At 43.0% G+C, this 25,557-nt stretch overlaps 1 protein-coding gene across 1 annotated transcript in view; it reads right to left on the bottom strand.

The window, feature by feature from the left end:
- SLC39A12 (solute carrier family 39 member 12) overlaps nt 1-13,176 on the bottom strand; it is a 54,186-nt gene extending 41,010 nt beyond the window's left edge. The window contains exons 1-4 of the mRNA XM_060247693.1: nt 13,068-13,176; nt 5,380-5,751; nt 5,017-5,134; nt 2,438-2,543 (exon numbers count right to left, since the gene is read on the bottom strand). Of these exons, the coding sequence (XP_060103676.1) occupies nt 2,438-2,543; nt 5,017-5,134; nt 5,380-5,674 (519 nt within the window). The 5' untranslated portion in view covers nt 5,675-5,751; nt 13,068-13,176. The remainder of the gene's footprint in view (nt 1-2,437; nt 2,544-5,016; nt 5,135-5,379; nt 5,752-13,067) is intronic.
- Between the last annotated feature and the right edge of the window lie 12,381 nt (nt 13,177-25,557).

Genomic DNA, 25,557 nt, shown 5'->3' on the forward strand with positions numbered 1-25,557 from the left:
TTAGTCACATTGTACTATAAATAATGAGATGGGAAGGAAGGATAAGGGTGTTTTCATACATGAAGCTTACTGAAAAAACTACCTTGGCTAGATGTTCAGATTAAGTTCAGAACTGGAGAATTCTGTAGTTATTTCTTTTAGTATTTGAGCAGTACAAGCCTGAGGGATACATCTCATGAGAGAAGCTTTGACTCTCTAAAGCTTATGCCTGGGAATCTTATTGGTCTTTAAGGTGAAATTTAAAATTATTTATACAGAAGCCATCACATAATTAAAACTATCAAGTGCAGTCATTCAGTTCAGCTCCAATATCTTTTAGAACATAAAATTCTTCGATGTAGTATGGAAAAGGAAAGGAAAGATCCCCTGTGCAAGTACCAGTTGTTTCCGATTCTGAGGTGACGTTGCTTTCACAACGTTTTCATGGCAGACTTTTTTTTAATGGGGTTGTTTGCCATTGCCTTCTCCAGTCTTTTTACACGTCCCCCCCAGCAAGCTGGGTACTCATTTTACCGACCTCGGAAGGATGGAAGGCTGAGTCAACCTTGGGCCGGCTACCTGAATCCAGCTTCCACCAGACTCAGGTCATGAGCAGAGAGTTCAGACCACAGTACTGCAGTACTGCTGCTTTACCACTCTGTGCCACAGGGCAGATCCTTAATGTAGTATGGAAGGCCCACAAAATTGGCACCACTGTCTTCAAGGGGAAGCAGATGCCAAGTTTATGGGCAATAGTTAAAGGAGGCCCCAGGGGGCCCCAGGCTCATTTCAAAGAAAGAAGGTTTCCCTTAGGAGGGTATCATCTGTGGATATGAAAGCTTAATTCAGTGGATATGGATGAAGGTGACACTTTAGATTCGTTGGATCTAGTCTATTAAATGATGAAAGGGTGTTGAGCTGGAGATCAAAGAAACTGGCAGCCTATGCAATTAACATGGAGCCTGCTTGCTGTGGTGCCAATATGAATGCTTCAATTGAGAAATGAGCTAATTAGAAACTGAGCCCAAGCCTCTCCAAAATGGGCTCAACTCATTAGCTCAGCCTTAACATGCTTTAACTTCTCTTCCACGTGAAAAACTGATGTTTAAAGAGGAATACATCTTAATTGTTAATTCATTTGAGTATTATCAGATCTTTATCCACAGCATAAAAAGTGTTATTTCTTTCTCCAAAGAGAAAATAAAAGTTTCCTGCTCCCTCAAAAGTCTTGCTGGTGATACATTGTTGAGGAGGGGGTATCCTATTGTGTTTACCTGTGAACATTAGAAAGTGAAATCCTTGCTTCTGAACCATCTGTGCAAAAGTACCTTACCATCATTGCATTTGTGATATGAAAGCTGCAATGTCCACTAGAAGAGGGACCAAGGGATGGGAAAGCAGAAAGATTGTCTGGAACAATATTAGAATTCATTCAGAAATTCTGTTTTATGTTATCAGTGGTTCATCTACGTTGGAAAACTATCACTACTTTTAGAACACCGGGATGAGGATTTAGAGGAAATGTAGATAAATTCTTGGCAGTTCTCATCAACTATTTCAATTAGCTCATAAGGGATTATGATGATAAATAAATACTATGCAATATAAAATTCAGTGTATTACACCAATCTTTACTCTATGCATGGAGTCATTAAAGTCTCTCCCATCTTTTCTTTTCTCCCTTTGGTTCCCCCCCATTTGGTTTTGCACTTTCAGATTCCTCTATGAAGTTAATTTCATTTTCTTGCACTCTTCAGACACACCAATATGCTGCACATTTCAAAGATCTGCTTTTAACCTGCCATTATTTTGACTTGTCTCTTACCTGAATGAGTGAACTCTCAGCATGTCACCTAGATGCAGCAAGCTGTTCTAATCAATACTTTAGTGAGCTGTGATATATTTATTGTTAAATTATGTAGTAAATATTTCTTTTACATTATTTATCTTTCAATTGCCTTTTTGGATCTTAGCCTTTGACCCCACCCTCTCCCTAGGTTTGCCCCCCAGCAACTCCCCCTCCAAAAGATTAAGTTTGTGCTTTTGCAACAGCCTTAGTGGATTGTCCCTTATCAATAGGGATGAAAAAGAATTGCATCAGTAGAGAATGCAAGTAGTGTTTTGCCAACTCTCAAAAATATTTTGCCCTATTTATGCCTTCCCATTCCTAACCACTTTTACTACTGCTTATCATCCACATTACAGTTAATATGAGTGATGCTGCTTCCTATGTTATTTCCATCACTTTGTACTGAATTAATATTACACCATTCAAAACCATCAGCTTAAAACTGCATCAGGGAGTGGTAAGTCATGTAGAAAAGATAATATGAATTTGTCTCTCTGTGTGTATACATGACTGTACTGATAAAACAGTGAATAGAAACCTACCATCCAAATAACAGAATCCTATCATCCTTATACCTTTGTATTAGTAATATGCGTGATTTCGTTTTACCTGATTTGCATAGATTTTAAAACGTTTTCTTATTGTATCTAGCACATCTTCAATTTCATTCCTTGAAAAATAGTTGGAATCCTCATTGCTTCTTAAACTGAGCATACTGTTTAGATAAAATGTATAATTCCAGAGCCTGGAGAGGAACAATGCTTCTCCAGGGTACAATGACATAGAGTCCACCACTCAAAATGGCCATTTTCTCCAGAGCAACTGATCGCTGCCACCTAGCTGTCATTTCAAAAGATCTCCAAGCCCCAAATGGTGGTTGGCATTTTGGCAACACTAAGCACAGACTTTGGAATCAGCCATAATCATAATTCCAGTTTTTCATGCTACAACTTTCATTTTTTAACTGTTACTGTTTTGGGAGACAAGGTAATATGATGTCATGTCACAGGGGCCTGACGCTACCCTTGTAGTGAGAAATATGGAGGGAAATTTTATATTAATGTTTGCATTTACAGAGTAATTATTGCTTAAATATCTAAATCAAAATAAGTAAAATGACTAAAGCCAGCTGGTGAACTTCTATGTTTGCCAGCCTCTAGGTGGGGCTTGGAGATCTCTCAGCATTTTGGTTATTATCTATAAAACCCAAATGCCTTGGAACCAGTGACTTTAAGTAGAACATAATACATAGAGGGTCAGTGGTCCCCTTTGTCTTCCTAAAGCTCCTTCCCGGTATTGACTTTTGCCTGCTTCTAAAATTATTATATTGGATTGAATCAAACAGTTTACTATTTTTATTGTTGTATAAGATTGTCAGTCTGTTATATTTAAAATTAAGGTTTCTACTTTAGAAAATGTATTTATTTATTTTTATTTAATGCATTTTTATCCTGCCTTTCTCTCCCATGGGGACCCAAAGCAGCACACATTATTCTCCTCTCCTCCATTTTATCTTTCCTCACCTATGTGGTTCCTGAATTTTATCTTCACAACAACTCTAGGAGGTAGGTTAGGCACCTGGGAGAATGACTGGTCCAAAGTCTCCCAGCAGACTTCCATAGCACAAGTGGGGACTCACACCTGGGTCTTCCAGATACTAGTCTGACACTCTTAACTACACTGGTTACAAAGAGTCAATAAGAGGCCTCAATGCACATAACCTATCAACTCATGGTTGGGTTCCTAAAGTTTGTGATGGATGGGTCCCAAAGTAGATTGCGTTCCCCCCAATAAAAAATTCTTCTGCATATATATCTGAAGGGCTAATTGCTCCCATTGTAACAACCGTCCAGTTGTTAATATCTGCCTCTTAGACCCTGCCCTATGTGCCCTCACCTACAAAGGCAAGATGGGAAAGAACCAGATCTAGGGATGCCAGCCTCTGAGTGGGTCCTGGGGACCTATAGACCACATAGATCAGTTCTCCTGGAGAAAAATGGATGCTTTGGAAGGTAAACTCTATGGCATTGTACCCCACTGAAAGTTCTGTTCTCCCCAAATCTCCAGGAGTTTCCCAACCTGGAGCTGACAATCCTCTATAAGACCTTTTCAGTTGTGATGAATTGGCCATTAAATTCTCTCCTAGGGGGTAATCTGGTGCCAAGCTGGTTGTGCCTTAGGCACTATTCTAAAACATTTCTTTTCCAGGTTTCCTGTTGATCTATCCTCTGCTCATGCTCTACACCAAAATGATGGCCTTGATTATTGCCCAGAATGTTTTAATTCAGTTCTTAGCTCAATCTGATTTTATATGTTTCCCATCTTGCTATTTGTCCTTTATTATTGCAATTGCAATTTCACTGTTCTATATTTGATGCTGTAAATTACTTTGTAAATAAACATGGGAGTGTGGGATGTAAATGTTTTAAATAAATAAACTAGCAGAAGATAATGCACTTACATAATTAGGATTTGGGGGACCTGGAACAAGACTAGCTGTTGTATTTCCTGCGTACCTACCACCATCATTTGCATTTGTAGGAATTTATTTTTTCAAACTTGTTTCCATAGTTAATATTCACACAATTGTTCTTTTCCTCTCAGACTCTCAAGAGATTGCAACACCCCTACACACACAACCCCCCCCCAATCGCCCCCCAAAAACCCCCGAATGTTACTGCTGCACTGTCCAGCATACATTTAAGAATACCACATACAAAATGGAACAATAAATCTTACCCTTTTAGAAGGCAACTGTGTCCTTTCTGCAGCCCAGGGCTGCAGAAAGCACACAGTTGCCTTCTAAAAGGGTAAGATGATATTTTAGTCATTTTGAATTTTTTAAAATGGTATTTAGATGCCTCTCATAATATAAGGTCCTAAAAAGTAACTTATTTAGCATGTGCATAAATCCAACCCAGCTGGCACTGATCATGGGTCCAGTCTTGCTCATTCCACAAAGGAGGCAGGGGAGAGAAGCTTTTATCATGTCTGGCACCCAGCAACATACCAGGCCATGGATCTAAAACCTACTCATCTGGCAATATGTTTCCTGATAAACTTTCTAGTGCTCTCCAGGCAAGGTAAATACTTCCCTCACCCATGTGGTTCCTGGATGCAAACATTACCGAAATGGCAGAGGTAGAAGCCATTGGGGCCCTCAGTCTTCTTTTCTCTGAATCATTTGCCTGTTTGAATCTGATGCCTGTTGGAACCAGCTAATTAATCTGAGATTACCACCTTTCGAGCTCTGCAACATAGATCTAGCTTGAGAAGTTGCAGGGAAATTTTGGATTCTGCATATCCCTAACATGAAAACAATGTAGATTTCCTAGGTTTTTTTATGCAATGTCCATATAAAATCTACAATTGAATGTTTGTTCAAACTTCTCAAATTATGCAAACTAAGAAAATGTAAATGTATTTTGAAGGGCATGGTATCTTCTGAAAGCAATCCCATAATATATCAATAAATGAGAGGTGAAAAAAGATTCATTGTTATTGAACTGCATGAAAAGAAAATTTGTGATTACATTATCTGTCCCATTTACTTTTACTACTTGGAGTACTGACCAGATTACAGTCTTCTTGTAATCCATAAACCCTTTGTGGACACATAGTTCTTTCAAACAGCATCCTGATAATTTCTCTTGATTGGTTCTGGTGTTGTTCAGTGCAGTTATCAGCTGAAAGGATACGTAAAACATCTACCAAATAGCTTTGGCTGGAGGCATCATTGTTTTTCTCATTCTGTTCTTGCTCAGGTTGTGTTCCTGCAGTGGTTGGACCAAATATAAAAGTCAAGGATACTATCCAAAGAACTGGATGCTTAGTCAGAAAGCACATTTCCTCTTCTTCCTGAAGCCTGTGTCTGTGTTGAGTGTTGAATCATGGAATGCAGCTCGCAGCTTAGAAGTTGAAACCTGAGAAATTTATATAATAAAGGGTGGAGAAAACCCCTTAATTAGAGTGGCTGCAATATGTTTGCAAGGATTTGTTAATTGGTTGGCTAAGCTGATTTGTGGTGACAAGCTGTTTCTGAACAATGGGGGTCTGTAGGGAGTTTACAGCAAGATCACAGCAGGAAACTAAATTGATTGTGGCTGAAACAGTTGTGTGTAAAATTATACATAAAAGGTTGCTGGAGATTAATCATTCCTTTCCCTATCCCCAATACAAAATATTTCAAGTAAATTGCTCCTTTCTCATTAACAAATTTGGTAATGATAGGCTTCTGTGATAAATTTAAATAAAAGTTACTAGTTTCGCTTTCACTGCATAATATAAAGATTAGGGAAATTCAACGAAGAGTTGATATTTATAATAGTACTTAACAAACATACATACCAGGTTTCATTCTTCTGTACCAGTAAATGCCTCAGTCCATAATCAAGGAAAGGAAAACTTGACCATTTTAAGTTTAATATGATACTTCCACAAGTTTCTTTAAAGAAATGGCATGGCTATATATATTGTGGCTTTTATTTTAAAGGAAGGGGAAATATAGGTATTTCAACTGTAGGAACAATGAAGGCACAACTTATAAGAACTGGCACTCACTAAACTACACACATATATCTCACAAATGCTCCCCAATCTTTGCACTGAGAATTGACATGGCATGAGCAAGTGAGAAATCACCCTCTCACTGTGCTCAAGGCATTTCCTACATAAAAGATTGCAAGAAACTTATTTTCATTCTGGCAACCCCATTCAGGGCCCGAAAGTCCTCTTTCTAGGGTTGTTAGGTCTCAGTTGGAAAATTCCTGGAGACTTTGGGGGTGGCTGCAGGGACCTGGGGACTGGCAAGCCTAAACTGGGATCAAATCTAGCTGTTCTACCACAGACCAGCATGGCTACCGTATGAAACAGTCAGATCAAAACTAACACCAACACAAAGAATCCAACAATCACCAACTACAGTATTTTGGTAACCTAGGTTCTGTAAGCCAAAATGCCCTCAAAAGAGGTTGGGAATTGACAGGTGGGCACCTTTGGCTTAAAAAGAATCTAGAATCTATGTATACAGGATTCCACTTCCAGAAATTATTGCTAAATTTACCAAGGACGCTAATTAAGTAAAACAATTATGATTTTATTACAGAAAAATATAGAACACACACATACAAGTTAATAGACTCATATAGCATACATACAGACCTAATAAAAATAGAGAGAAATGCATAGAGGTAACATAAGGATAGACAAACAGGGTGATAATTACCGATCGTGGTCTTCAAGGAAGGCTCCAATGGTGACAGATGAGGATGATGGGGAAGGGGACCCTCAACTGGCCAAGAATCGGGGATGTATCTAAACAGCAGGAATGGGGTACTGCTAGATGCACACCTGTGGGGAGCTGGGACCATGGTTATAAGGACTAACTTGAGCCCTTAGGGGATGGGAGGTACAGGGGCAGATGACAGGTGGCCAGCTGGTACATGACCTCAGAAAAAGGGGAGTCTCCACAATGACCATAAGGGCTGGACTTCTGTGGTAGCCAATGGCCAGTTTATTGGGGGTACCTGGTTGGATGCCCATATCTGGCCAATGAGTCGACCTGGCCCTGGTTACCTGATTGGACTTCTAAGTAACAATGGGCCAAAGGGGGAGGCTCCACGATGACCATTAAGGGAAAGAATGGGTGAAATTATTGGGGTGGAAGTGATTAAAAGGTTATCAAAACTTATCTAAAAGGTGACAATAGATGGCCAAATTGCTACCTAAGGTAACACCCGATCTATACAAAGAAGCTTGGCTCTGGATGAAGATGTTCTTCCTCTTCTTCATTCCTCTACTGGCACCAGCCTTCGTCTTGGGTTCCGTTGGACAAAGGCTTAGGCAGTCTGACAGGATCCACGCCTAAGATAAGCTTGATTGCCTTATGCATAGGTGACATCTGTTGAGTACGTGAGCTTCCCACTTCGCTGTCATCGAGTTCGGCACTGTAGGAAGTTAGTTGCTGGTGATGTTAGCCTACCAATATGGATTTTATGGTCAAGGCTGGAATCTGCTTGCCTGGACAGTTCTTTGTGTGATATTTGTATAGAAATTCACCACATAATCAAGGCTATGCCTGCCCTGAGTAAGGTTTACACATAAAGTTCCATCATGATAGATTCAGCTCATAGCTCATAGATTCTGTGGGTGCCTTGAACAGAATGTTTAATTGTTTACTAGTGGTGAAAAGTGCCATCAAGTCACAGCTGAACTATTGGCAAGAGATAAACAGAGGTGGTTTGCCATGGCCTGCCAATGCATAGTAACTCTGGACTTCTTTGATGGTCTCCTATTCAAGCAAGACCGCATTATGACTTTTCTGAGCCTACGGTAGATCCCTCCCACCATAATAATATCAATATTAAACTTATTTTGATATAACATTAATATTTCAACATTTTTTTCTGTTTTGGGCAAAATTAAGTAGTTTTTGTGGGCCCTAAAATTCCATACTTTTCTGATATGAAAGAAAAAAAAATTAAAACATTTTCTTTGAATCTAAAAGTTTTTTTTCTTCTGATTTTAAAACAAATTAAAACATTTTCATGAGCCCCTACGAGTATTATGGGCCCTAGGCACTTTGCCTACTGTACCTAATGGATAAGTCAGCCCTCCGTTTATGTACTAACCGGGGCCAAGCCTGCTAAGCTTCTGAGATCTGGCAAGATCAGCCTAGCCTGACCATTTAGGTCAGGATTATTGGTAATGTAGATATGGAAGGTAAGTTCTAGGATTGCCAGCCTCCAGTGGGGGCCAGGAGATATCCTGCTTTTACAAGTGATCTCCAGCTGCCAGAGATCAGCTCCCCTGGAGAAAATGGCTGCTTTGAAGGGTGGATTATATGGCATAGTACCATGCTGAGTCCCCTCTTCTCCCAAACCCTGCCCTCTCCTGGATCCACCTCCAAGATCCCCAGGTATTTTCCAGCACAGAACTGGCAACCCTAAGGTATGAAAAGTATGAAAATCCAAACTTTGTTCATCTCAGAGGGCAACTAATTATCTATTTAGTTCAGAACCAAATAAGGCACATACTGTCATTTGGGGGGGGTGACTTTTCAGTCTTCATTTCTAAGGCAATGTGGAAGTGGGAAAGGCAGGTGTGGCCAAACTGTGGCTCAGGAGCCACATGTGGCTCTTTCACACATATTGTGTGACTCTTGAAGTCCCCACTGCCCCATCAGCTAACTTGGAAAAGGCACTTCTTTCTTTAAATCACTTATCCAAGCCAAGGCAACCAGTGACTTGGAGAATGCATTTTAAGTTAAAAGTTGCTTTCCTTCCATCTTTCCTCCCCCATCTTCCTTCCTCTTGCGATTCTCAAACATCTGATGTTCATGTCTTATGGCTCTCAGAGATCTGACATTTATTCCGTGTGGCTCTTACATTAAGTAAGTTTGGCCACACCTGCTACAAGGGAAGAAAGTGCCTAAGGAGCTCCCTGCAGGAACCTTGACCCTCCAAAACACTTAGCCCATGCTTGTGCCAAATGGCATCATTCCGGTTAGAATTTCTGTCTCAAGGATTTGGGAAAAATTTTCAAAATTTACAGAATTTTTGCCGGAGCTAGTCTGTTATATGGAGATGTGTGCATTGTAGGCACATGGGAAAAGTTTTCCTAAGAAGAAAAAAGAGGCACATGAGATATGAAGGACCCACTGGTCTCTCTGAGAAATCTCCTTATCCAAGATTGAAGTTCTTCTGCAATTAAAACTACGTAGCTGAACCTGATATGACTTTCCATATGTCATATGGAAAGCAAGGCTTCTATATTTAAACTTGCGATCTGGACCTGTGCCCCTCTTGGCTAATTAAATCTTGCCTGAGGGAGCTTAAATGTCCTTTACGGGACATCATAAATAGATCCCTCCTGGAGGGGCATTTTCCAACACCCTTGAAAGAGGCTATGGTCTGCCCCCTCCTGAAAAAAAGTACAGCAGATCCGGCCGAATTGGTAAACTACCAACCGGTCTCTAATTTACCATTTTTAGGTAAAATTATCGAAAGGGCAGTGGCGTTGCAGCTGCAGGGTTTTCCGGATGACGCTTCCATCCTAGACCCTTGCCAGTCTGGCTTTCATCCAGGTCACGGGACGGAGACAGTACTGGTCGCCTTGGCAGATGACCTCCAGCGGCATCTGGATCGAGGTGGCGTGGCGGTGCTGATGTTGTTAGATCTGTCGGCTGTGTTTGACACGGTCGACCATCAGCTACTGACCCGCCGCCTCGCCGACGTAGGGGTTAGGGGGTCAGCTTTACAATGGCTCTCCTCCTTCCTCGAGGTTCAGGGACAAAGGGTGGAAATCGGGGGTGAGCTGTCCCAGAGGCGCACACTAGATTGTGGAGTGCCTCAGGGAGCAGTTCTCTCCCTGATGCTATTTAATATCTATATGTGCCCCCTTGCCCAGATTGCCCAGAGGCACGGGCTTGGGTGTCATCAATATGCAGACAACACCCAGCTCTATCTGCTAATGGATGGCCAGCCTGACTGCATCCCAGGGAATTTGGACCTGGCACTGCAGGCCGCGGCAACTTGGCTAAGGCTGAGTGGGTTGAATCTGAATCTGATGAAGACAGAGGTCCTTTGTGTGGGTTGGGGCGCTTTGGGGAGGGAAATACCTCTCCCGGTTTTTGACGGGGGTGCCGCTGAAAGCAGCGCACCGGGTCAGGAGCTTGGGAGTTCTACTGGAGCCTTCACTATCAATGGAGGCCCAGATAGCAGCCACTGCCAAGTCAGCCTTCTTTCATCTAAGGTGGGCAAGGCAGTTGGCCCCCTTCCTAGAGCGTCAGGACCTAGCAACAGTGATTCATGCAACGGTCACCTTGAGATTGGATTACTGTAATGCCCTCTACATGGGGCTGCCTCTGTGCCAAACCTGGAAGCTGCAGTTGGTGCAGAATGCGGCGGCTAGGCTGCTATTGGGGCTCCCGAAGTGGGAGCACATACAGCCAGGGCTGCGCGGACTGCACTGGTTGCCAGTTACATACCAGATTTGTTACAAAGTGCTGGTTATTACCTTTAAAGCCCTATATGGCCGAGGACCTGCCGACCTGAGGGACCGTCTTTCCCCATATGAACCCCAGAGAGCACTGAGGTCAGCAGGGAAGAAACAGCCGACCATCCCCGGGCCGAAAGAGGCAAAACTGCAGAGCACTCGCATGCGGGCCTTCTCCATCGTAGCTCCACACCTATGGAACCAGCTCCCGGAAGAAGTGCGAGCCCTGCGGGACTTTGAACAGTTTCGCAGGGCCTGCAAGACCATCCTTTTTGGGATGGCCTTCACCGATTAAAATGACAGAGGTTCTCGCCTAAGCGATTTTCACCATCATGCTAAAATACCACCAGAATGTTAATTTTAGAAATCTTAAATTAGACTGTTTAAAATTAGCTACTGTTTTTAAATATTTATTGTATAATTTACTGTATTTGATGTTGTTAGCCGCCTGAGCCTGCTCCGGCAGGGAGGGCAGGATATAAATAAAATGTTGATTGATTGATTAAACAAAAGTGGCAGGTCCAAGTAAGAGAAGACAAATCCTCCCCCTCCCCCTTATCTTGTTGTGGTGAGTGTTAGGCTTTTGGATGCACTCCCCCCCCCACTCCGCCCAGAACAACCTGTAAATAAAAATTTTTATGTCCTTAGAATGGTGAGATGCCCTTCTGAAGTTGGGAGGGGGAATCTTTTGGATAAGGGTACAACTCTGAGAATTTCTTTCTAATTAGTTGGGAGACAGACAAGTGGAAATATGTTTCTGAATGAACATACTGTGCAATACTCAATGCTTACTGCAAACACATACCATAACAATATTAAAGAACCCGAACAATATGCAATATTTTTCTGTAGAATTCAAGGGGAGTGCATAAAGTTCCCCAAAGGTCTTCCATTGAGGCACAGACCAGGTCCATACACACTTAAATTCTACAGTGTTGTTTTGTCTTGTGTCTTCACAGGCCACATCCTGGGCCCTGTCGTATAACCAGTGCCAGTTATTGCCACCCTCTACTTATGAATTAGAGTGTGTACCTTCAGGAACAGAAATCCAGGTGTTTTGCTTGTTCTCTTTTAAATGAAAATGTATGTAGCTCTGTTTGTGCCCTTGATATGTCCGGGTGCTATCCGAATTACTCCATTTATTAGATCAAACATGACCATTATGTAATGGCAACTTTGGATCAAAACTTATGCTCAGAGGATCATGATGAAAAGATATAATAGTGCCAGTAGGGTTGCCAACCCCGGGGGGCAGGGGATCCCTAGGTTTGGAGGCCCTCCCCCCCACTTCAGGGTAATCAGAAAGTGTATGTGTGGGGGGAATATCTGCTGGGGTCTACATTATTCCTTACGGAGACTGATTTCCATAGGGTATAATGGAGAATTGATCCACAGGTATCTGGGGCTCTGGGGGAGTTCTTTTTTTATATAGAGACACCAAAGTTTCAGCATAGCATCCAGTGCCTCTCTCCAAAACACCTTCCAAGTTTCAAAAGAATTGTACCAGGGGTTCCAATTATATGAGCCCCTAAAGAAGGTGCCCTATCTTTCATTATTTCCAGTGGAGGGAAGGCATTTAAAAGGTGCATGGTCCCATTAAATGTGATGGTCAGAACTTCCTTTGGAGTTCAATTATGCTTGTCACAAGCTTGTTCCTGGCTCCACCCCCAATGTCTCCAGGCTCCACCCCCAAAGTCCCCAGATATTTCTTGAACTGGACTTGGTAACCCTAAGTGCCAGTCTGTCAGCGAAATATTACAAATGTTCCAAGATTCAATCATGTTGATGCAAAGACAGCACTACACCAACTCATACTAAAGGTATTTTCTAATACTACATGCCAACATTTGGCAATGCACTTCATCTTAACTCAACACCATTGCATTATAAAAATTAAGTTTTGCTTTTACTGCAGAAGTTAAAACTAATTCAGCTAACCCGTCCAGGGATATACACATATATTACTTTCTTGGCAACAGCCTATACTCATCATTTCTGCCCAAATTGCACAGCATCAGACCTAGTAAAGGTTTGCTTGCAAAATAAAGTTGTACTGCGTAATAGAAGCAGAAATAGCTGATAATGCCTGGCAACACAGTGCTCGGCAGATAATCAGACAGAAAGTTAACATGTGTGGATGTTGAGAAAGACTGCAACAGTTAAAAACAACATTAGTTTTAGGATGAAAGACGTTAGTACAGTAAAGCAGCACTAGGAAATCCACATTTGGAATCTCTCCTCTTACCTTCAGTCAAGGGGGGAAAGGGAGGATTGTATTTCTTTGGCTTTGTGGCCTTTTGAATCCTGTAAAGCATTTAGCTGCCGGGAAGTCCAAAGTTTTTAACATTCCTTGATGGTGCTCTGGAAGCTGTAGAGGATTAGTTTATTTCTGCGTTGAAAAGTTTCTCGTTGCTATGGAGACAGCTACTCTTAAAGTAACAATGGAGGTGGATAGACATTTTGTACAAGTTCTTCTTGGCATGTTTCAGGAACCACATTGTAAACTAAGTTTAGATAAGCATTTTAAAGTATATTTGTCATGCAAGTCTCTTTAAATTAATATTAATCCACCAAACTTTTGAATTCCTAATGGTTGACAAAGTTGTCCAGACTCTGTTTCTCTGCTGTATAACGAAGGATTTTCACCCCAAACTCTTGTATTTTAAATAGCATTCTACTCTAAAGTACAAAACAAAAATGCTAACAGGATTAAAATTGTTTTTGCTTTTGTCTGCAGGACGTTTGATTTTTTTCCCCCCCTTAAAGGGGCAGAAGGAATCTCCAGACTGTAGAACAAGAGAAGGGAACCATGCAGCCATGCAAACAAACTCAGCTAAATGTATCCTATTTTTTTTGTGGGTAAAAATATTAGAAATTTTGTCGAATCTTAGTGTTCAGTAAAATTCTCACAGGGGGTTTGAACAATGCAATATTTGGTGGGGGGGGGGGATAAGAAAGAAAGAGCTCATAAAATTTAGACATTTCGAAGCTCTGCTCTGCGAGCTCCTGCCCCAAATGAGGGCCTGCTAAATTGTACCTGGAATTCATTCAAATATTGACAGCCTTCTATGCAACATGTATATTTTCCAGCTCTGGTACATGTAAATGTGTACTTCAAAAATCTGGGGTTTTGTTCTTGTGTTCCAGTGCTGGAAAATATGTGTTGGTCAATGCACAAAAAGAATTATACGAATGAAAAGGCTCATGTAGCATTCTCTCTAAATACAAGGGACAGGAGTGCCAAACTGTAATAACTGAAATAGACTATGGACTTTTGACCTAAGTCAGCAAGGCAGTTCTTGTACTCACTGCATGATACTTCCTGTTTGCAGTGAGACATTCTTCAGAGTATGTTATAGACTAGAGCACTGTTAATATACTATAAGTGGATGGAAAGGCTAGTTGAATATATGAAGGATTTCACTAGCATTTGATTCCAAGCCTCCTTCTACCATCCCACACACCTATTTGATGGAACAAAGTCATGTAGCTAATTATTAAGGTCTTTGAATTCCTTTCCTATGCCATTTACTTCTTTCCATAATTTTAATCATTTTAGCAATTTGAAAATACTAACAAGCTTTATAAATCTTTGCCCTTGGATAACAGCAAAAAGTGTTCTCTGTGTGCCACCAACTCAGCAAAGAGCTTAATTTTATTTACACAGCAGCGTGGGAGATGATATTTTAATGAAGCCCCCTTGGTAATGTGCAGCTTTCTGATCAAGAACTGCAATTGCTATGCAGCTCCCATTACTGAACTACTGAATAAGTTGTTTTGACAAACTTAGCAAATGAGCTTTGAGCCTTCTAACTAAGCACAGCAATTATGAGGAACAAAGGAAGGGCCCTGCTTCCTTCGCATTTCCCCTATGCTATCAGTGTGCCGTGCGCACATCTCCTGTAATTAGATCCATGGAGGCGTATTCTGTATGAAAGGATTTTATTTGATGCACAAAGTAAAGTGGTGGCAGAGTACATGTGGCAACTCTGCCAGCCCAGAAGTGAGGCCATAAATAGTATTCAGACTATAGATCAACACAAGAAGCACCATGTGTCAGCATTTTGATGGGACTAAGGTTGACAGTCAGATTAAGGGGGGGGGCGGACGGGGGAGATGTCCTGTCCCTTTAAGCAAAATTTAATGTCTGGAAGAGAGCAGTTGAAACTTTTTATGGCATGAAATTAAATAACATCATCTGCTAATTGTTTGCTTAGCAAAATGATATTAAAGGGACAGCTATAGGGGGCAGTTTAAAAGTTGACCACCCTAGACAGGAAACTAACTGAAGGACTGAGGAATAGATCTCAAACAGGTGTTTGTAGCATTTACCACAGAATTTGTTGAGCTATCCAGAATGTAAACTGTTAAATAAAACAGCGCCCTCCACAGGCCATTCCACCCCCCCAAAACAGTATGCTACTGTCCTATTTTTATTTTATTTTAATTGACCTTCAGCTTGCCAAACTAGAACTGCTTGCCAAGAAAATATTAATGCAGTCTAAGATTAAAGTTGAGAGCCAGTGTGGTGTAACATGTAGAACATCTAACTAAGAGACCCAAATTCATAAGCCCAGTTAGCCATAAAGCTTATTTCCATCTCTTTTGTGTCATCTGACCTTTCAATTAGCACATGTCTCCTAAATGCTGTACGTGGACCATGATATCAATCAATCAATCAATCAATTTTTATTTGTATCCCGCCCTCCCCGCCAAAGCAGGCTCAGGGCGGCTAACAACACAGTCAATACATTAGTTTTACAAGGTATTTAAACATAACTGATTAACACATTAATTAAAATTCTACTAAAACTCTAAAATCAATAAAATCATTAAAATTAATATACTGGTGCTATTGTATAGGTTTCACTAGCAGTTTCCCTTAGTTGGTGAAGGCCAATCGAAACAGGGTGGTCTTGCAGGCCCTGCGGTACTGTTCAAATTCCCGCAGGGCCCGCAGATCCTCCGGAAGCTGGTTCCATAGGCGTGGAGCCATAACAGAGAAAGCCTGATCACGGGTACTCTGAAACTTTACCTCTCTCGGCCCGGGGATAGTTAGCAAGTTCTTCCCAGCTGACCTCAGCGCTCTCTAGGGGTTCATATGGGGAAAGACGGTCCCTAAGGTAGGCAGGTCCTCGGCCATATAGGGCTTTAAAGGTAATAACCAGCACTTTGTAACGAATCTGGTATATAACTGGCAGCCAGTGCAGTTCACGCAGCCCCGGCTGTATGTGCTCCCACTTTGGGAGCCCCAACAGTAGTCTAGCAGCCGCATTCTGCACCAGCTGCAGCTTCCGGGTTCAGCACAAAGGCAGCCCCATGTAGAGGGCATTACAGTAATCCAGTCTCGAGGTGACCGTTGCATGAATCACTGTTGCCAGATCCCGACGCTCTAGGAAGGGAGCCAACTGCCTTGCCCGCCTCAGGTGAAAAAAGGCTGACTTGGCAGTGGCTGCTTTCTGGGCCTCCATTGATAATGAAGGCTCCAGTAAAACTCCCAGGCTCCTGACCCAGCACGCTGCTTTCAGCGGCGCCCCGTCGAAGACCGGGAGAGGTATTTCCCCTCCCAGAGCGCCCCGACCTAGGCAAAGGACTTCTGTCTTCGCTGGATTCAATTTCAGCCCACTCAGCCTTAACCAGGTTGCCACAGCCTGCAGAGCCAGGTCTAAGTTCTTTGGGACGCAGTCAGGTCGGCCGTCCATTAACAGATAGAGCTGGGTGTCATCTGCATACTGGTGACACCCAAGCCCATACCTCCGATCTGGGCAAGGGGGTGCATATAGATATTAAATAGCATCAGTGAGAGAGCTGCTCCCTGGGGCACCCCACAATTTAGTGTGTGCCTCTGGGACAGCTCGCCCCCGATTGCCACCCTTTGTCCCCGATCCTCGAGGAAGGAGGAGAGCCATTGTAGGGCTGACCCCTTAACCCCAACATCGGTGAGGCGGTGGGTCAGTAACTGATGGTCGACCATGTCGAACGCGGCCGACAGGTACATTGCTGTACATTGCCATATGAGGAGGTCTAACTATTATTCTCCAGTGTTTGCTGACTGAAATCGCATCTTGTTTTTTATTCATTTTTTAATAACAGAACCGGGGGCAGTGGTTTGGTTTCAACTGGCGACACCACCATAAGAAAAAGAGTTGAAACCCCCATTTTGCTCTCTCCCTGAATCTGAATTAGGCTCTGGTGCAGTGTCTGCTGGCACTTTTAAAATACTCTGAGGATCCAGTAGCTTCTCCTCCAGCATTTCATTGAGCATGACCTTTAGAGCAGGGTGACCAGATGTCCTTTTTTAGGGGACATGTTCTCTTTTTTGATGCCATCCTCTTTTGGGCTTTTTTTAAAAAAAAAATGATGAAAATGTCCTTAATTTTTGTTGGGTCACTCTGATGGGCTCTGAGTTCTGGCTAACAGCTCTCTCGCTTGGAGCATGAGTTTGCACAGAAGGCTTTTCATTGCATTTGCTGCCTTCTGCTGCAGGTGAGCAACCTCATGTGCTGGAAAGAAGCTCTTTCCAGTATTTAGACCAGCAAGGTAAACGGTGAAGCAGCTTGAAATCTTTTTCTTTGTGACTAGGAATATGTCAAAGAGAATGTGTAAATTTAACTTGAAATAAAATTTCCTTGCTTTTGTGCTGGCAGAAATGAAAATGAAGCAGAATGTACAACATGCAAGAGTTCTGTGGCAAAGAAAGTCATTATTTGGAAACATATGTCAACAGTGACAAGCACAAGAAAGAAGTCCAGAGCTGTCTTAATACCCCAAAGGTCGGTGAATTCTTTTGCAAACAAAATTCAAAAACAGAAGACCAAGTTTTAGCAACAGAAGGAATATTGTCATTTCATGCTATAAAATATTATCTACCCTACAGGTCTATGGATTGTACTTCAAAATTAAATCAAGTTATATATTCTGATTAGACATAGCACAAAAGGTTTCTTATGAAACAACAAAAGCTGAGTCCATTAGCACTAGAGTACTTGCTTTATACTCTGTTGCTATGGCAATTTGGGATCTAAATGAAATATTCTTCTCAGGTGTTTCCACAGATGGCAGCAACCATGGATCACAAAAAAACTATTCCCTGTTGATACAATATTTTCATATATTTCATGGTATTAAATCAAAATTGAGACAGCTGAACAGCAAGCCAAATGAAAAATTGGAAACAACGGTGGACTGTGTTACACAAGCTTTCAGGCCACAGCCTCCTTATGAAGTGTATCACATTCTCTGGTGACAGAATGAACACTAATTTTGGAGGAATCAGTCACTCAGGAAGCAAAAATGTCTTTCATGCCTTTAAGCATGAATTAAAGAGAGAATTGGTTAGTGTTGGTTGTCCAGCACACACCCTTCACAACTGTATATAGAATGGGGCAGATAAAATATCCATATAGAATGCATCACAGTGAAGATTTACAATTCTTTCTCCATATATGCAATAAGAACAGAAAACCCATCTACAATGGCTGGGTAATTTCTGACTCCCTGTTTCATTTTTCAGCAAGAAATTTTTGTCTGGACATCCAAGGGGGAAAAATTTTTGTTGGTGAACAGTAGCCTTTTCTGCATTTGTGTTTATCATGGCTCTCACCTCTCATCTCTGTCACTTCAAAAAATTGCTTCTCACCTCACTCTCCCATCAGATTTTTAAATTCCTTCCACATCCTTTTTAAAGCATTCTGCTTTCCTTCTGCTATATCTCTGTAGTTTCCAAGTGTGGTTTTTCAGAGGGGTATTTCCCTCTCCTTTTAGTTCACTTCCAGGCCTTTAAAAGCATACACATTTCCTCAGACTTTTCCTCCCCTCTCCCCCTTGGTCTAATTGGTCAATTTTGCACTAGGCATGTCTTTTGAAATAGGAGATTATGAGAGTAATTGCCTTGGTCTGACTTGTTTGCAGGAATCACCCATAAGTTAGGTTGGTTAAGACACAGTAGTTGGTTTGATTCCCCTTTGGGGCAATTTTGTTTTTTGGGGGAAAGGTTTACTCTGACCCCAAACATTTCAAATGTGAGGATACTGCTGTGGAACCTGCTCTGGGGTAACCAGCAGTAACTAGCAATTACTCTCATAATCTCCTGGGTTTTTTTTAAAAAATGTCTGGCCCATCTCAACATCTGATCTTCCCCTTTTGTCATCTCATTTCCAAATAACAATGGGGGGCACTCAGGTTACAAAGCACTGACATTTCCACCTCCCCTCTCATGCACCTCTGCCACCAAGTGGCCACACAGCAGCCCCCACCCACCCCCCACTGCCTCTCTGGCCAAGTGGTCGGCATCTCCTCTCGCTAAACTTTTAAAGCTGTGCCTGCTAGTGATTTCTTTTCTCCAGCCATCCTGTATTAGCATTAAACTCCTTAACTCCTGATTTTGGGGGGAGGGGGAAGAGAGAAGACTAATGGTGATCCCACAGTAAATTCAGCTGGAAGAATCTCCTATTTCAAAGACACGCCCAGTGCAAAACTAACCATTTAGGAGAGACCACCCCCACAACACTACCTGGGTTTTCTCACTTGTATGCAGAATATATACAATTGGAGACAGCAGGCCTCGTTTTGGGCAGGAACTTACAGGAGTGGAACTCCAAAACCTCTAAATTTCATTGTGTTCTTTCTTTCTCTCCCCCCTCCATACTTGCTTCTGAGCTCCATTGTTCAAACCTCCTCTGAGAATTTTGCTGAACTTTAAGATTTGATAAACTTTTTAATATTTCCCCACACAAAAAAAATGGGAAATTGGAAAATAACCAAAACACATAACACAGTCAGGTGGAAATCTTCATCATTCCACTGTGGCCACGTAGGAGAAAGTAATTTAAAAAGTATGATGGGAGTAAGGTTTTATTATGACAATTATGATTCAAGAAGCATTTTAAGGTGGATGCTGAGCTGATACAATTTAGTACACCTTCTGATGATGTCAGGGGTGTATAGCATATGCAAATGAGTTGTGCTAATGAGCATCTCATTGGTTGAACTTATCCGAGGCTGCAAGGAATTTCTGTATGCAAAACATATTGGATTTGAATTGTGGCCAATTATAAATTCTGATAGATTTTCATTCACTGTTATTGTATATTGTGAATATATTCTTACATTTTCAGCTGTTGTGACCATGCACATTTTTGCTTTGCTTTTTCTTCTGTGTATGCAGAAAGGGCCACTGTCCTCTTTTTTCACTTGCAAAATCTTAGAGAGCCAAGATTATGAACTGGGAATGTTCATCTATATGGAACTGAGACAAATGACAGTGAATTTAATTAGATGTTAAGCATCTAATACTTCTTGACTGAGCATTTATTTTCTTTTGGAAAAAGTAATAATGATTACGTAAGTGTTATTATACTAAGATTGAACAGATCAAAACTGCTATCAGACTGCATGTACACACATGGGTCTCGTTCATACACTCAGGATCCAGGAGCAATTACCTTAGGATGATTGTCCTGAGATAACCCTCAGCTATCAAAACAAGGTTATTACAGGCCTTGCATCATTTACTGCTTACTGTGTTTCTCTTCAGAACTTTAAACATCAGTGATCAAAATAACGGCCTTGCTGTTGTTCATCATGGGACAAAGGAAAAGTGAAGCAAGACTCTCTTGTCTCAGGCAAACAGTGGTAATTGTATTTTCAGTGGAGTAATTCAGTGGAATTTTTGTTTCCTAGTAGTTTTCTTCCCATCATTCCAGAGCACAGACTGAGGCCAGCTAGCCACACCCTGTGCCCTTTAAGCCAAGTAAGCATCCCGATGACAAAGAGGTCTTAAAACTGTGGGCAGAAAGATGCCCCTTGTTTTTTTGACATCCAGCCTGTTGAAAATGTTCAAAAAACTTGAAAGCTGCACACTGTTCTGTGTTAGATTGGTTGGTCTTCATACAAGGTAATTGTGTCTTTTGTTTTTGGATTTTGCTTTGAACCAGCAAGGTTACCTGAATCTACTTTCATCTTAACTATAATTCCAGTATGTTAACTGAAATAAATTATAGGCCTGTAGGCGGCACGTTTATTATTGTTTTCCCCATTTTGTTAAGTTTACTGCTTCTGTGGCTTTAGTAGGCTTCAGGGTGGGATATGTTTTGTTTATATTTTCATTTTTTGGTATGCATTTTTACCTATGGGGGAAGGACTAGCTCTGTAATGTTCTGCTCTTTTCTACACCTCTTTGTAGTGTTCAGAGGTAATGTGTGTTATGCCGCCTCCTTCCCTTACTTAGCACTTCATACTTATTTTTGATGCCATTAAAGGCTCTTCCTTTAGGTTTTGTGGTTGGGTCCTAAGAACAGGATCCCTTACTTATACTTGGTAGAATGGCTGAATGGTCCATGTGCAGGGGTGACTCTAAGATAAGAGGTAGTTAACATAAATAGATTTACCGTATTTTTCGCACCATAAGGCGCTCCGGAGGATAAGATGCACCTTCCTCCTGGGGGGCGATCCGCTGCCTCTGCCTCCAATCTGGCGCTTCCCCCGCGCCTGCCTGCCTGGCTCCATCTTCTTCAAGCAAGCGCTGGGATCGCTCCACGTGGCCCCACCGCAAACCCAGCGCTTCACAAGCGCCGGCTGCGGAGGGGGCAGCGTGCTTCCTCCTTGTCTGTCTGCCTGGCTCCATCTCTGATGCTTAAAGCAAGCACTAGGATCGCTCCCTCCGCCCTCCGATCCCAGCGCTTGCTTTAAACATCACAGCTGAAGCCAGGCACATCACAGCTGAAGCCATGGCTGACCACACGATCAAAGCCTGCGGCCAATGCCTCTTGATAACTCTAAAGTCATCTTTGGCTTGCAACACAAGGGCTTTCCTCTTGAGCAGGCCTAAACCATTACCACCCAGATGTATCACCACAACATGTGGCGGCAACACATGCACATCTTCAAACAAGAGGGGCAACAGGCCTGACCAGACCCCACTGTCCACGCCATTCAATGGTGGCCCACTTGCTGAGCCCCAGCTGTGACCTGGCCAAAGTCCCCCTGGCCCGATGGGCAGCCCAAAACACGAAGCTGTGTCCGCATATGAAGACACGTCATCTCTCTCCACAGACCACATCACCTGAGAAAAGAAGAAATGATGAATAACATGGCTCCTTAATAACATGGTGCCAATTACTGTAGTGCAAGAGGGCGAACATAGCTCTTATAGGCCGAGGAACGCCATCTACCCAGCTTCTGAATGGAAGGCGGGTAATACCCTGGGGCAGCCACAGTAGATGCTGCTCCTATACGGAAGAAATGGGTGCCGAACTTAACCCCCGACAGGCCCAGCATAGCAAGGGCCTTGCATGTCAGTCCAAAACTGATGCTTTGTCAAGGGACTGTAGCGCGTTAAAGCTGCTACAGGACAGATCTCGACATCAGAACAGGAACCCAAACTAATAGTGTCCCCCTGTTGCAGCTGATCGGTTTTGGAACGACGAACTGTAACATATACTATTCCTTCTGACGAACGATGTGCCTCATCCCTATAACTGACTTCAAGTTATTGGCCATAAACGGCTTTCTGGGGCCCTGAAAAGGAATTCTAAACCCGAACCTAAAACCATTTAACAAATAAAGCTGATCTTCATCCTTCGGATAATCACGGAGCCATGCATCAAGCACTGTCGCCCTTATTGTGTTGGGACCCTTTACCAAATGGCTTATCTGCGCTGCCTGGGCCCTGCTTGAGCTGTCCCCGCCTATATCTACCCCTGGAACAATTTGTGAAAGAATGAGACCCCCCACAAAAAGGGCACTCATGTTTATATGGGCAGTTCTTTTTACCACACACCCCCTGGGACCCAAACTCCCAACAAAGCAGGCTGGGTTGAACCACCTGCCCCACACTGCTGTGGTCACTAGAAGCAGTGGCTGTGCTGTGCACAACATGCCCACTGTCTGACCTATCACCCAGGTTAGGTTGTGCTGGAGACATAACCTGCAGCCACAGCTGCGGCTGAATTTGATCCCACTGAAGGGCCGGGTTCAAAGCCACCCTCATTCTGAACTCATCATATTGAAGCCAGGCCGGGCCGGTAAAGCTGGTGTATCTTTTGTAAATGATGTCGAAATACTGAGAAAGGGAAGTGGCCCTCCATGGCTGTGACCGGATAACAATTCCAGCGTAAATAATGAACCTGGGCACCCAGTTCGCCCATGTCCTATCCACTTTATGCCTCTTGATTTTCTCCTTTTCCCGGTCGTCCAAATCCTCTTTGTCCTTTTCCTCCAGCTCCCTATAGAGCAGAGAAAATAGGTCCATGAATTCCCCTTTCAATATCTTATCCTTGGTAGCTGGCAACAAGTGATCACCAAGAGGTAAGGCCAGATCACCAAAAGGTAAAGCCTTAGTAGGCATGGCAGAATATGGTGGACCCCAAGGATAAGAAACCCCCCAGTCACCATATGGTGCCCTGGACACTTTCGGGAATTGGCTGGGCAGGCCTCCCCAAGGACCTCAAGGGTTAGCCAAGTTAAGACCCCAAGCCCAAGGCTGGGGATTATTAAAAGCTGCAGACTGACTATTAACAACCGGCCCGAAGGTGGCAGACTGCCCTCACGGCCCCCAGGGCCAAGCTGTGGTAGTGTGCTGTGCAAACTCACCCCTACCCAACTGCCAATTCTGCACAGCATCCACATCGGGCACCTCCGTTGGAAGAGGCGACACCCCCCCCCCCCCCGGTTTTGTCCATGGAAGACCTACTTTCAAGGGAAGACAAGTGATTAAGGATTTCTTCCTGGAAGCGCTTCTTGGCAGCCCACTTATCTGCCTTTGAAGCCTGACCACCCAATACAACCGTCTGCCTCCTTCACGAACTCTCTAAGGCAGCTATTCTGTCTAAAACAGACTGCTCAAAAGAGCCATCCTCTTTGTCAGACAATGAAGGCAAAGGTGCTGAGTGCTTAGGAACAGGCCACTGCGGTCTTGGCGCAGGGCCTTTGCCCTTGGATTTGCCCTGTCCTTTAGGCATGGCTAATCAACAAAGCAGTAAAATCCCTTCACAAGCTTGTTTTAAAGGGCAAGCAGCAATTAACTAAAAAACTTCAGGCACCCAAGGCTACCCTAGAGTGGCTGCCTAAATAAGGCACAACCCAAGCCTCCACTAAAATGGCCACCCAAGAAATATTCCCCCAAAATGGCCACCAACTTTCCCCGGCAACAGGGAAAGAAGAAGCTAACAGCCAGAGTAACCCAAGCCTCCCCTAAAATGGCTGCCCAGAAATTATGCCCCAAAATGGCTGCCAACTTGCCCCAGCAACAGGGAAAGAAAAAGTAAAAATGGCTGCCAGGTGGCCCAGAATCCCGCAATGACTCTCCCCCACAAGGAACAGATCACAAATACCCCTGTTGCCCCCAATACTGGTAAAAACAGCTCGCCAGCAAGGATGTGATAGGTTCCTTTTCTTTTCTTTTCTTTTTTTTAACAGAGGGGGGAGGGCTGTTTACAGATGGCAGCAACCACAGTGTCCCTAAGGACTCCCCCTAAACCTGACCCCCCAAAACACCCCTTAAAGGAAAGACCGAGCAGCAGGCAGGGGAGGAACATAAAAAATGCCAGCCCCGTGAAAACTCCGCGGCCAGTCCAAACTGTCGATTCCACGCGCTTCCAGGATGCTCCAGACTCCACTCTGCCTCTCGTGGCCGAAGGTGAGCCACCGCGGCTCCAAAAAACTGCGGTAATTAAACCCAGGTCTCATGCAAGGCAAGAGCAAATGTGAAGCTGTGCCTTGCCCGAGGCGAAGACTGAGAGGAGGGAGTGGAGCCCGCCTCTAGGCGTGCCTGCTCCGCCCCTGCCTCTGATGCTGCTCTGTCCACTCCTCCTTGCGAGGAGGCAAAATGGCCCCCAGAAGCAAGGCTGTAGAGCCTGCTTCTGGATGGGAGCCACAATGTGTTTCCACATGCTGGGGAAACCTGGACTATGCCAGTTGGTTTCAGAATAGGATTTGTGCTATGTAAATTACCAGGACTAGTAAATTGTGATTAGTAAATTATCAGGAAAGTTACCAAGAAAATACTAGTTTAAAGTTTGGCTACTCTAGAGGATACAGAACACAGACCGAACTGTTGAAGCCAGCCCTCAAATGAAACTGCACATTGAATTTTTAGTCCATTTGAGGAATTGTGAGCTAAAAAATGAATTCCAGTGATTTGAGAAGATTAAAGTAATAGCAGCAACAAGCAATAATAAAAGTGACTAATAAAGGTTATTATTTTGAAGCAAAAGGAGGAAAAGTACAAAGAAAATAAAAGAGAGGACGAGAGGTGTGCACTTGGTATAAACCAAGCTGAAAAATATCCAATAAATACCTGAACAGTATTTTTTTCTTTAAAAAAAAGGTAAAGTTAGTCCCCTGTGCAAGCACCAGTCATTTCTGACTCTGGGGTGACGTTGCTTTCACAATGTTTTCATGGCAGACTTTTTGCAGAGTGATTTGCCATTGCTTTCCCCAGTCATCTACACTTGACCCCCAGCAAGCTGGGTACTCATTTTACTGACCTCAGAAGAATGGAAAGCTGAGTCAACCTTGAGCCAACTACCTGAACCCAGCTTCTGCCGGGATCGAACTAACGTCGTGCCGGGATCAAATTCAGGTAGTAAGCAGAGTTTGGACTGCAGTACTGCAGCTTTACCAAATTCAGGTCAAAGGAACTGATTTAGCTGCCAATATAGCTGAGTTTTTAAATGGGTCAGCTATACTAAGGAGAGGATCAGCTGGGGCAGCAGGAACACAGAGCTCTGTGTCAT

This window comes from Heteronotia binoei, chromosome 10, assembly GCF_032191835.1.
Source record: "Heteronotia binoei isolate CCM8104 ecotype False Entrance Well chromosome 10, APGP_CSIRO_Hbin_v1, whole genome shotgun sequence".
Classification (NCBI taxonomy): domain Eukaryota; kingdom Metazoa; phylum Chordata; class Lepidosauria; order Squamata; family Gekkonidae; genus Heteronotia; species Heteronotia binoei.